General features: G+C 47.1%; 1 protein-coding gene across 2 annotated transcripts in view; it reads left to right on the plus strand.

Annotated features, from left to right (window-relative positions):
* The window catches only part of RSF1 (remodeling and spacing factor 1), a 57,375-nt gene that overhangs the window by 26,258 nt on the left and 18,012 nt on the right, over nt 1-13,105 (plus strand). For both annotated transcript variants that reach the window (XM_065678867.1, XM_065678868.1), the window contains 6 exons: nt 3,286-3,378; nt 3,997-4,202; nt 4,887-5,044; nt 8,780-10,506; nt 11,293-11,490; nt 12,674-12,778. In XM_065678867.1, the coding sequence (XP_065534939.1) occupies nt 3,286-3,378; nt 3,997-4,202; nt 4,887-5,044; nt 8,780-10,506; nt 11,293-11,490; nt 12,674-12,778 (2,487 nt within the window). The remainder of the gene's footprint in view (nt 1-3,285; nt 3,379-3,996; nt 4,203-4,886; nt 5,045-8,779; nt 10,507-11,292; nt 11,491-12,673; nt 12,779-13,105) is intronic.

A 13,105-nucleotide genomic window follows, 5' to 3' on the forward strand; every position in this document is an offset into this window, starting at 1 on the left:
GGAGTGGCTTGTCCTAAACATTTGAACAGTGAAGAGGAACTGTTCAGCTGAGCTCTTCTTTGGGAAGCGAGCAGTAGAGCTAATTCAGGTTGTGCTGTCCCCTGGCAAAAGGCTTTACAGAGGGCTGGAGCAGCTCTGCTCTGGAGCCAGGCTGAGAGAGCTGGGCTGGGGCAGCCTGGACAAGAGAAGGCTCCTGAAGGGGAGACCTTAGAGCAGCTCCAGTGCCTAAAGGGGCTGCAGGAAAGCTGGAGAGGGGCTTTGGACAAGGGCTGTAGGGACAGGCCGAGGGGAATGGCTTGAACCTGCCCGAGGGGAGACTGAGATGAGCTCTTAGGCAGAAGCTCTTCCCTGGGAGGGTGCTGAGGCGCTGGCACAGGGTGCCCAGAGAAGCTGTGGCTGCCCCATCCCTGGCAGTGCTCAAGGCCAGGTTGGACACAGGGGCTTGGAGCAAGCTGCTCCAGTGGAAGGGGTCCCTGCCCGGGGCAGGGGTTGGAACTGGATGGGCTTTAAGGTCCCTTCCAACCTAAACCAGTCTGGGATTCTATGACTTGGCCTTTGTCAAGCATATACTGCAGTTGTATATGGATAAGGTTTACGTGGACTGGTCCATCTGGCACATTCAACCCCAAAACTGGCACGTTTTGAGCACAGTGTCTTTTCTGACTGTTAAAATTCAGGTGCCTGTAGTCCCATCCAGGCAGACTCGGCTTTGCCTTTCACCTTCCTGGTTTCACGCTTTGCAGTGAACATTAGGAACTCGGCAATAGTGTCAGATGCCGTCATTGCTGCTTTGGAAATACTTGAGAGATGTTTCAGGTTCTCTTTTGCAGGGTGGGATGGTGTTGACCACTCCGTAGTTTGCAGAAGCTCATGCAAGCAGGAGCTCTTTGATCACTGTGAAAAGTCCCCTCCCTGAAGGCAGAGAGTACCACATCATCAGAGCCTGTCTCAGTGAGATCCATAGTTCAGGGTTGTGACAGTACTTGTCAGGAGGAAGCACAATCATCTGGGGTTCAATTGTCAAAACATAGTCTTTTCAGGTTGAACAGATGCTTCAGCAGCTCTGATGCCTCTGAGCTTTGACAGTCACACACTTCCACAGCATGTGAAACTTCTCATTATTGCTTTCGTACGTGATGAGTGAGTAATGAGCAGCGACTGGCACATGCCCTCAGCAAGGGATTGATACACAGCTCCCAGTGTTCCTCATGTTACACAGTTGAGAATGAGACAGAAAGCAGAGTAACCCCATTTTGTGAGTGAGGAGGGATTGTCTCTTGCTGTCAGCTTTGGCTTTGCCTCAGAGAAGTGCTCACATAGGGTTCCTTAACCTTGGTGCAGGAAACACGGCCCTCCAGCAGGATTCACTGTGACCTGAGAGCACTCTTCACTGTTCTCTGTAGGCCATAGTTTAAAGTCAGAGCATGATTTATCGTGTGGGTGAGCTGATCTGAGTGCAGGTTTACTCATGGGTCACTGAAGAAAAGGTGTTGGTACTAAGGATAGCAGAGGGTAGGTAGCACAGCCTTGGGGTTATAGCCCACGTGGAGTTTTACAATACGAATCAGCTGAGCTCTACTTCTGGTGGGTGAACTTTAGGGTTATTTTGGCAGCTCTTTCCAGAGAAAGCTGCTTTCAGATGTGATTTACAGGTTTCCAGGTAGCTTAGTGGCTGTATCTTGTGTTTAATAATCATTTGGTGATTGGGAGACCACAGCCTTGACTCTGAGTCCATTGGACAGGGCCTTGCTTCCTTGGAGGCTGAAGGGCAGCAGCACCTTGTGTGCTAATCTGAACAGTCATTCGATAGAAGCATTGAAGAATAATCTTGACTGGAGATGGATCAGCTTTTGCCTCCTTCCAACTGGTGTTTCCACTGGAATAGCCTCACCATGTGTCCTCAACTGATAAACAGCACTTTCCTGTTCATGTCTGAGTTGTTTAGGAGGAGAGGGAATTCCTTCTGCACCATGACTGTTGGAGCTTCTGCTGAGTCAATCTGGTTGTACTCTACTGCCACTTCTTTTGTTTGGTTTTGTCCTTATATTGGTGTCATTGAATTTATTTGCTTGAAGTAAATAGAAATTGGCCACACTTCTCACTCTACAACTACTGACAGGAGGATGGAGCCAGGAGGGGCTGGGCTCTGCTCCCAAGGAACAAGGGATGGGACAAGAGGAACCGGCCTCAAGCTGCCCCAGGGCAGGTTTAGATGGAGCTGAGGAACAATTCCTGCCCCAGAGGGTGCTCAGGCATTGGAACAGGCTGCCCAGGGCAGGGCTGCAGGCACCGGCGCTGCAAGGGTTCACATCCCGTGGAGACGAGGCCTCAGTGCCATGGGGCAGGGGTGGCCTGGGCAGTGCTGGGAACGGTTGGACTGGATGGGCTTAAAGGGCTTTTCCAACCCACTTGATTCGCTGATGATTCTGTACATTAAAATACTGATCAAGCAGCTTGAAGCCCAGGCTTATTTTCTAAAGAATCATAATTCCACAGTGCAGAGTGAGTGTCAGGGGCGTTTATCTGCAGTAGAGGCGTAGGGCTCAGGTGGCCCAAGATGTACTAAGTGCCACAGGGGCGTGTAATAAATGTCTACTCAAGAGAGTTTCTATTCTAAATAGACAAGTCAGAAATAGAAGAAGAGGAGCTTTGGCACAGCAGAGACAAGCATATCTTCCTGGTTCAGAGCTGTGCTGCCTAATTTCAGAGCTTTAAAGAGCCTGGTGGTGATCGTAGAATCATAGAATAGTTTGGGTTGGAAAGGACCTCAAGATCATCCAGTTCCAACCCCCCTGCCATGGGCAGGGACACCTCACACTAAACCATGGCACCCAGGGCTCTGTCCAACCTGGCCTTGAACACTGCCAGGGATGGAGCACTCACAACCTCCCTGGGCAACCCATTCCAGTGCCTCAGCACCCTAACAGGAAAGAATTTCCTCCTTAGATCCAATCTAAACTTCCCCTGATTAAGTTTGAACCCGTTACCCTTGTCCTGTCACTACAGTCCCTAATGAATAGTCCATCCCCAGCATCCCTGTAGCCCCGCTTCAGGTACTGGAAGCTGCTATGAGCAGCTATGATCAGAGCCTTGATGATCTGTTCTCCCATGGAGACTCACAAGTGCTTGCCAAGCAATCCCACTTTTGTTTTCTGTGGGTCTTTCTGACCTGCTATCTGAAGAGATCGTGTAGAATTGTTACTGTAACATGGTACTCTTAATACAAAAGCTTAAAGTTGCTTTTATCTACTAACCCTGGCACTGTTGTGATTCTGTTTGTGACAGATATGCCAAGAATTCAACAGCACGTGGGCTTGGGAGATGGAAAAAAAAGGATACCTGGAAATGAGTGTTGAATGCAAACTGGGGATTCTGAAGGTACTCATTCACCAGCTGAGGTGCTGAAGGACTTCTTCCTTGCTCACTTAAATGGAGCTTTGGCTTTCTCACTCACTTCAACAGCTTGCAAATTTAGCTTGACTGAGCCATAAGTAGGTACATTAAATATAGATCTCATCTTGTGCCAGGCATCAGATTCATTTGAGTGGAATAGGCCCAAACTGAACACTCTGCTTATTTTTCACCCTCTGTATGGAAACTGGTTTGTACTGACTGTACACGGGCACAGAGATGCTGACAGAAGTGCGCTTTAAGATGTTCATTATCTTGTTGAGTTCCAAAGCCAAAGATGGGCCTTCAGGTCTTGAGGAAGCTCTCAGGGTTGCTTCCAAGTTTGGGGATATGGCTCGTTGTAGAATGAGGTTATTTGGAGTAGGTAAAACAGTTACAAATACGCTTTCTAAGTGGGAAAAATAAACCCAAACCCCAAAACTTCTTTCATTTCAAACCAGCGTGGTCTGGAAAACACCCCCCTGATAGCTCAATCTTACAGATACGATAGAAAGAGACCTTAAAAAAAGCTCCAAATGACTGATTTTCTTATTTCTGTCTGTATTTTGACATTTGAACAGTCTCCCTCATCTCTCCCTTTCCCAGTATCTCTGTGAATGTCAGTTTGATGATAACCTCAAGTTCAAGAATATCATTAATGAGGAGGATGCTGATGCCATGCGCCTTCAGCCCATCGGTCGTGACAAGGATGGCCTCATGTACTGGTATCAGCTGGATCAAGAGCATAACGTCAGGATGTACATAGAAGAACAGGACGACCAGGATGGATCCACATGGAAGTGCATTGTTAGGTATTCCTTTCTTTATTTCCCCTTTATTTCCTTTATTTTTCCTTATTTTATAGGGATTTTCAGCCATTTGTGACTGTCTCCGAAATCTGTGTTAATAACTCCATTTCTCATAGAGCACGGTTCCTGACAGTGTGATTCTCTGCCTTCACATGTATGCGTTGGTAACAGCCAATGTGTAACTTGTTTTCTGCTTAAGCTACCAAGGAGATAGGGAAGGGTAGCAGGATGCAGGAGAGGCTTCTGGCAGCTTCTAACAGCAGCCACCGTTGTAGTCCCCTGCTTTTGGAAACGTCACTTGAATGATGTGGTTGTTCCTTTTGGAGCAGGAAACTGCAACTTTCTCTCCATTGAGAGGGCAAAAGCAATGGGAAAGCAGTCAATGAGGATGGGTAAGAGGATAATACATTAAAGAATAGTAGCAGCTCACATCCAGACTTGACAGGGCTTAAGCTGAGATGGAAAAGGTCCTTCCCCCAAAGGAGTTTCATTTTGGTATGGATAAATTGGAAGACTTCTGACTATGAAGGATCAGCCACTTGTGGGACAGGCGTTGTGCTGTGGTTGTGTATTTGGGTTTCAGGGCAGGGCTCATTTAAGCAGGTGGTGTTCGTTTATTTGTTATGAATCCCTTTGGGCTGAGCAAGTGGCTTATCAGATAATACAGGGTTTAATTCTGTCATCTAGAAACCGCAATGAGCTCGCTGAGACCCTGGAGCTGCTGAAAGCACAGATTGATCCTGCCCTGTTGAAACCCAGCAATGCTCAGCAGGAGAATTCTTCCCGTGAAAGCCCCAGCATAGAAGATGAAGACACCAAAAAGGGTGAAGAAGCATCTGCACAAGGTTTTCTGCCTTCTTTTCTCAAGTTTTCAATGTTGTGCTATGACAGTGTAAAGAGTTCTCAACTTCCTGAAAAGTTACTGTGTTAGAGCAGGACTTGTTCAAGAAAATCAACCCACAAGACCTGTTTCTGTTCAAAGTAAATGCAGTAAATCACAAATCAACCAGGTTGGAAAAGCCCTTTAAGCTCATCCAGTCCAACCGTTCCCTGCACTGCCAAGGCCACCCCTGCCCCATGGCACTGGGGCCTCGTCTCCACGGGGTGTGAACCCTTGCAGGGCCGGTGCCTGCAGCCCTGCCCTGGGCAGCCTGTTCCAATGCCTGAGCACCCTCTGGGGCAGGAATTGTTCCTCAGCTCCATCTAAACCTGCCCTGGGGCAGCTTGAGGCCGGTTCCTCTTGTCCCATCCCTTGTTCCTTGGGAGCAGAGCCCAGCCCCTCCTGGCTCCATCCTCCTGTCAGGCACTTGTAGGGAGCCATCAGGTCCCCCCTGAGCCTTCTCTTCTCCAGACTGAACCCCCCAGGTCCCTCAGCCGTTCCCCATCACACTTGGCCTCCAGGCCCTTCAGCTCCATTGCCCTTGAAGTACCCGTTGAGTACTTTGAAATGAGAAGTATTTTTGCAGGGTATTTCATGCATATTTAGGCTCAGGCATTTATTTATAAGGAGAATCTTATTTTTGCTGTGCATGTTCATCTTTGTATGGTTTTGGGGGGCATTAAACTGTTGCCAAACTTTACCTGTTTTAGCAACATTAAAATTTAAAAGAAGAAAGATACCTGTTTGTGCAATGCCGTGTTTGAACTCAAGACATCATTGGGTGCACTGTTGACATTTCCTTTTGAGTTTGAATCAAAAAAATACAGGTTATATCCTCCAGTGTTTCACAATCAACATGATTTTTCAAGAATCATAGAATCACAGAATGGTTTGGTTGGAAAGGACCTTAAGATCATCCAGTTCCAACTCCCCTGCCATGGGCAGGGACACCTCACACTAAACCATGGCACCCAAGGCTCTGTCCAACCTGGCCTTGAACACTGCCAGGGACGGAGCATTCACAACTTCCCTGGGCAACCCATTCCAGCGCCTCAGCACCCTCACAGGAAAGAATTTATTCCTTAGATCCAATCTAAACTTCCCCTGTTTAAGTTTTAACCCGTTACCGCTTGTCCCGTCACTACAGTCCCTAACGAAGAGTCCCTCCCCAGCATCCCTATAGGCCCCCTTCAGACACTGGAAGCTGCTCTGAGGTCTCCACGCAGCTTCTCTTCTCCAGGCTGAACAGCCCCAACTTCCTCAGCCTGTCTTCATACGGGAGGTGCTCCAGTCCCCTGATCATCCTCGTGGCCTCCTCTGGAGTTGCTCCGACAGCTCCATGTCCTTTTTATGTTGAGGACTCCATAACCTCAACATGAGTTTAATTGTAATGATTTAAAATACTCAAATGTTTTAGAAGTGAAGTGGTCCTTGGCTTCCTCCACTGCATTGCTGTTATTAGCAAAGAGCCTTTATTCCTTCTTTATTATAATGTCATTGCACATATGTATTAACGGGCCTGGTTTGTTGCTGTGTGCTTTGCTTTTAGCAAGTATTTGTCAACCTGAATTACGTTACTTTGCAAGATGTGCTCCGTTCTCAGGTTACGGAAAGCTAAAAGCTGCTTATCCAAAGTAACCCCACACCAGTTACAACCTGGTGTTACCAAAATACAAGAAGATGGTTTCACAATCAGAGAGAAGATTTAAGGATCTCAGTGTGTTAGGATGTGTTCCTTCTAAACCTAAGTTCATTTGATATATGAAATTAGCCAAAGCCTGTCTTAGTTCTGGGTATCAAAGGGAAAGGCTTGCTATTTTATTCTCATTCTTTGTAGCAAACAGTGTAGAGCAGAAGAAATAAAACATCTAGGTAACACTGAAGTGGTTGTGGAAGCATTAAAAGACTAATGTAGAAATGGCAAGGAATTGGGATGTACTCCAGCAGGTTTGTCTTCCAGTCTAAGGCTTTTCCAGTGTGTTACTCTGCATTTAAGTGACAACACAACCTGTGTGGTTACCAACACTGCAGAATGAATTCCAAGTACTCATCTTGCCTGTGTCTCACATCATGTTGATGCAGAATCACTCCTGGGCACTAGTCCCACGTATGGAATGAATGATGAAATGATTGACACATGCAATGATACATGCACAGTCACAAAGCACTGCTCAGAGCCTCTCAGTTGAGAAGCTTTAGTATTTCTTCCTAGTAGTCCAAGGACCTCACACAAAGCTCTTCTGTGGTACACTGGAAACCTACTGGAAGTCCTGATACCTGTTTGGTTTGGCCACTTCCTAGATCATAGAATCAGAATGGTTTGGATTGGAAAGGACCGTAAGATCATTCAGTTCCAACCCCCTGCCATGGACAGGGACACCTCGCACTAAACCGTGTTACCCAAGACTCCATAGTGTTAAATAAGTTCATGCAAGAAGATCAACTGACCCAGTGCTTACATGTGCTTTACCAGCCTGAGGAATTGACTCGAGCAGGGTTGAGATGACTTTTGCACCAGCTAAGTCAGTTTGTATGTCTGAAATGCTTTATGAGCAGTTTGGGGAGTTAAACTATAGGCTGTGGCTGTTTAACTATGGACAACTACCGCTGTTGAGTTTTGGTGTAGAGGGGATTTGGGATTCTGGTGCTCCTTGATGAAGTTTGGGAGAAAGTAGGTGAAGGGAAGAAATGGTTGAACAGAGTTTAGGAAGAAATAAATGAAAAGAGGGTGGAAGAACTTGGACACAGAAAAAGTACCTCAATTCTCACCATTACGGACAAATGGCTTTAAAGAGGCAGCTTTTGTGTTACAAGGGATCAGAGCAGGAAACACTTCTCTGAAAGGGGAAAGACCAGCTTTGAGCCTTCAGAATGTTACCGCCCCTTGTTTCATCTTCCACTGCTGTGCTGGTTGCTGAGACTTACATGAATACATGCTTTGTATTTGAAAATGTTATCAACCCTATTCTCCTCACTACACACAGAATCCAGACTGGTTTGGGTTAGAAAGGACCTTAAAGCTCATGCAGCTCCAACCCCTGCCACAGGCAGGGACCCCTTCCACTAGAGCAGCTTGCTCCAAGCCCCTGTGTCCAACCTGGCCTTGAGCACTGCCAGGGATGGGGCAGCCACAGCTTCTCTGGGCACCCTGTGCCAGCGCCTCAGCACCCTCACAGGGAAGAGCTTCTGCCTAAGAGCTCATCTCAGTCTCCCCTCTGACAGTTGAATGTCTTTTCTCTGAACGCCTAGGGGCTGATTTCCATGTGGAATTTCACTTGAAGACCATGGAATCTTCCACCGTGTTCTAGTTTGTGAATGAATTCAGGAACTCAAGCAAGACTTCAAGCTGATGCTTCATGCTTCTGTTTTATGTATCCTCTGAAAGCATTGTGCCACTGTTGAAGGGGCTGAGATGGCTGTTTAAAGAAGGATAAAGGCAGAATTCTGCTGCTAGCTTCTGCAATTTAGGTTTCTTTTGGTGTATAATTAAGCTGAACTGTTATTCTGTAGCTAAAAATTCACATCCCGTTCATTTAATGACAGTGTTAGACCAGGCAGGCCCCTGGGTATTCAACGAGAGATTCATTTGTAGGGGGGTTTGGGTTGTTGGGTGCTTTGCATCTACCTTTGTTTTGATGGGTGCTCTTTGTGACTCTGTAGGTCCTCTGGGTGATTCATAGTTGTTTTTCTCTATCAACAGAAAATCAAATAAAAATCAAAGAAGAGAAAGAAGAGGTGGAGAAACCAGCGGTGGAATCAGAAACCCTCCCTCTTCCTGCGGTCAAAGAAGATGAAAATACCCCGAAAATGGAGAAAGTGGAAGAAAAAGAAATAATCAAGTTGCCAGTAATAGTAAAATTGGAGAAAGCTTCAGAATACGCTGAAGAAAAACAAACTGTCAAAGAAGAAAGCGACTCCTTCAAAGAAAACGTCAAGCCGGTTAAAGTCGAGGTGAAGGACAACAAAATAGAGTCAAAAGACTTAAAAGAAGTCAAAAGTTGCACGGATAAAATGGCAGTTCACGAGCCCGAGAGGTTAGAATTTTGTGTTAATGTCAAAACTCCCCAGGAAATAGTGGAGAAATCGGTGGAAGAAAGTGAGAAGCTGAAAAATGACCAGCAGGCCAAAATACCGCTTAAGAAGCGAGAGATCAAGCTGACGGATGACTATGACAGTCCGATCAAGGGGCCTCTGTGTAAGTGTGTGACTCCAACAAAGGATGTCTTAAAGGAAGAAGGGAAACCTGAAGAAGAAGCTTTTAAGAGAGTCCCTACAATCACTGCTTTATGTCCTGATGGGAAAGTGCTGGTGAATGGGGAGGTGAGCTGCGAAAAGCTAACCCCAAGCATCATACAGAATAACAAGCCGGAGCACTCTGCTGGTGCAAAGGAAGAGAGCAGCTCCTTGAAGGAGAAAAATGGGAAGAGTGGGGAAAAGGGGTCAGAGTCCCTGAATTCTGTTAGTAAAATCATCAAAACGGGTGAGGTGGAGAAGAACGCAGTGACTGTGCTGAAGGAGACTGGGGCTGCCGTCTCCGAGGCTTCTAATCAGAAAGTGCCTTTAAAGGAGGAATCGAGTCCTGCGGAGAAGGAGCCCCCTGACAGCACAGCCGCTGCCGTGGCAGTGGAAGAGCCTTCGAGCCCTGAAGCCTGTGCCAAACCAAATGAAGAGAACCCAGCCACAAACATCAAACAGGAGAGACTCTCGCCACCCAAAGAATGCTTAGAGAAGGTAGAGAAGTCCCCACCTGCATCTGCTGCTGCAGAGCTGCCCAACCCAGCGCTGTCTGATGAAGAGCCTTTGAAAGGTAAAAGTGAGTCTGAGGAGAGAGCTGCTTCTCCAAAAGCTGCTGCCATACCCCCTGCGCCTGCTTCTCCTGCTGCTTTAGAGAGCTCTGGTTTGGAAAAGGAGGGCTCTGAAAGTAAAACGCCTCAACCTGAGCAGAGCAAAGAAGAAAGATCCAGCCCTGAAAAACAAGAGGAAGAGCCAGAAGCTGCCAAGCCGGAGCCAGATAGATCAGAGGATGCCCATGCTTCGAGTCTAGACGACTCCTCAGAGAGTAAAAAGGACTCTCCAGTTCCTAAAAGCAAGTTTAAATATAAGCTAGTGTCTGAAGAAGAAAGCTGCACAACAGATAACAAAGAAATAACTTCTGAAAGGCAGAAAGAAGGGATTAAATTAACCATCAGGATCTCCAGTCGGAAGAGAAAGGCAGAAACGCCGCCGGAAGAGGTCAGCATTGGCCGCACGTTAAGGAGATCTCCAAGGATATCCAAGCCCACTCCAAAAGTTGTGGAGACTCGGGATCAGAAAACTGACAAAAAGCGACAGGAGGAGGAAGAGGAGAAACCTGCAGCCGCACAAAAACCGGAACGGAAAGAAGATGCAAAGAAACAAGAGAAGGAATCAAATTCTAAGGTTAACAAGGTAAAACCTTGTTTTGTTACCCAGGAGTAAAGAACACTCCGAGTCTTACCTGTAAGAATATGCGCTTGCATAGGAGTATTGAGGATTATGTTCCTTTCGTGAGCTTTTGAAGGAAAGTAGCTTTGCAGTCCAGCTAGTGGAGTCAACCATAGCATCATAGAACCATAGGGTGGTTTGTGTTGGAAGGGACCTTAAAGCTCATCCGGTTCCAACCCCTGCCACCGGCAGGGACCCCTTCCACTGGAGCAGCTTACTCCAAGCCCCTGTGTCCAACCTGGCCTTGAGCACTGCCAGGGATGGGGCAGCCACAGCTTCTCTGGGCACCCTGTGCCAGCGCCTCAGCATCCTTAATGTAAAGAATTTCTTCCTTATATCTAACCTGAACTTCCCCCGTTCCAGTCTGAACCCATCACCCCTTGTCCTATCACTGCAGTCCGTGATGAAGAGCCCCTCTCCAGCATCCTTGTAGCCCCTTCATACCCTGGAAGCTGCTCTGAGGTCTCCATGCAGCTTCTCTTCTCCAGCCTCAACTTTCTCAGCCTGTCTTCTTATGGAAGATGCTCCCTGAGAGTTTCTTCCTGCAGGGAGATAGGAATTTCTCTCCCTGCATTATTAGGTTGCATTTGAAGGCTCTTTGACAAGAGACTTTATTCAGTGCAGTGCTCTGTGCTAAATTCAGCTGTTGTGATGGAAACAAATCTGTTCGGTGTAGACACAGGTATTTTATGTGATCTGGGAAGAAACTCTGAGAGCTTCCTTTGTGCTTCTCTTTGCTGTGTCTCACAGAGAAGCAAAGTTCGGTGGACGGGTACGAGGACACGCGGCCGGTGGAAATACTCAAGCAATGATGAAAGCGAGGCCTCAGAGAGTGAAAAAAACTCGGAAGAGGAGGAGGAAGAGGAAGAAGAGGAGGAAGAAGAAGCTGCCCCTGCTGATGACGATGAGCCGTGCAAGAAGTGTGGCCTTCCCAATCACCCTGAGCTGGTAGGCTTCCGGGGCAAGCTGCTGATGGGTGTTGTGTGGATGTGGTGGATTGGATTTGGTGGTGTCAGAGGGGCATCATTCTCTGGAGTGGCTCTTGAGAGAATCCTCTCTAGGTTTTAGGTGGTAAACTCATGGTAGTAAATGAGTTTGCCTTTAATAAGAAGGGAAGTGATTTATTCTGTTTACCACCTCCGAATCGTTGTCTTTTGTGGCATATAACACAATTTAGCCCATTGAGAATTAGCCTGGGTGAAGCTTTGAGCTTGTGCCTCTCAGTGAACGCAGGGGAGACAACATCAAAAAGCCCAGCAGCAGCATAATGTGTCTTTTCTAGTGTCTTCTGACATGGTCACAGCTCCATAGTCATCCGCATTGGATAGAGCTGCACATCACCCTGGGGACCGAGTAGAGCAAAATTCCATATAGGAAGAGCACAGTGAGCTTTCCCTCTTCCTGGTACCTACGGTTCTTATTCATCAGTGGTAGACATCATCACAAATTCCTCTGTTCATCTGGAAAATCCTAATGTCCTGCCATAAATCCACAAAACAAGCCGGCTTTAAGGTGTGTGACATATCCTAGCATAGCTGAGACAAGGTTTCACCTTTAGGATGTTAGACATAAATACTCTAGTATATCCTCACACAGCTTATACCAGCTTTGTTCCTCGGCTTTAATGGAAAGGGATGTCTCCAGTTATACCCGGGTAACTATGAACTTCAGTAGTTTCTGTACACCCCTACTTTCTCTGCTGTCCAGGACACAAAATCACTCTGACTGAGGAAATAACCAGTTTTCCTTCATGTGGATATGAGTGCACAGGGAAAACAGTTCATACTGCGTCATGTCCAGATGGAGTTTTCCACTTCATCTGGGATCTGGAAAGCATTACCAGATTCCATGCCATGCTACACAGTCCAGTAGTACTAAGTGCCTGAGAACATAGAAGAAGAGGAAATCTGGTGTTAAAATGGAAAACTGTGATACCTCGTCCATAAACTTCCCCATAAACCCCACTCCCGCCCTGGAAGCCTCCAGTGAGAAGTGATACAGGATTCTGGGAGGTTTTGGCGCAGTCCAAGCTATTTATAAAGCGCTTCTGTGTTGGCTGCAGAAATGGTTCTGGAGCTTGTTACACGTTGTGGATGCCAAAAGATGCTCATGGCTCGTTCTGTTTCCACAGATTTTGTTGTGTGACTCCTGTGACAGTGGGTACCACACAGCCTGCCTTCGCCCTCCCTTGATGATCATCCCTGATGGAGAGTGGTTCTGCCCACCCTGCCAGCATGTATGGTTCCTGTTCAGCTTCACTCTTCTCCTCTTCAGCTTTTATCTGTCTTCTGTTAAAAAATAGGTTGTGATGAGTGGGGGGGGGGTGGTGATGTTAGAGAATCACAGAACGGTTTGGGTTGGAGGGGACCTTAAAGCTCATCCACTTCCAACCCCTGCCACGGGCAGGGACCCCTTCCACTGGAGCAGCTTGCTCCAAGCCCCTGTGTCCAACCTGGCCTTGAACACCGCCAGGGATGGGGCAGCCACAGCTTCCATCTTGCCCATTATTAAACCTGACTTCTGTGAGGTGGTTTTCCCTTCCCTTTCATTTTCTGCTAGTGGT

Source organism: Lathamus discolor, chromosome 4 (genome assembly GCF_037157495.1).
Source record: "Lathamus discolor isolate bLatDis1 chromosome 4, bLatDis1.hap1, whole genome shotgun sequence".
Taxonomy (NCBI): Eukaryota; Metazoa; Chordata; class Aves; order Psittaciformes; family Psittacidae; genus Lathamus; species Lathamus discolor.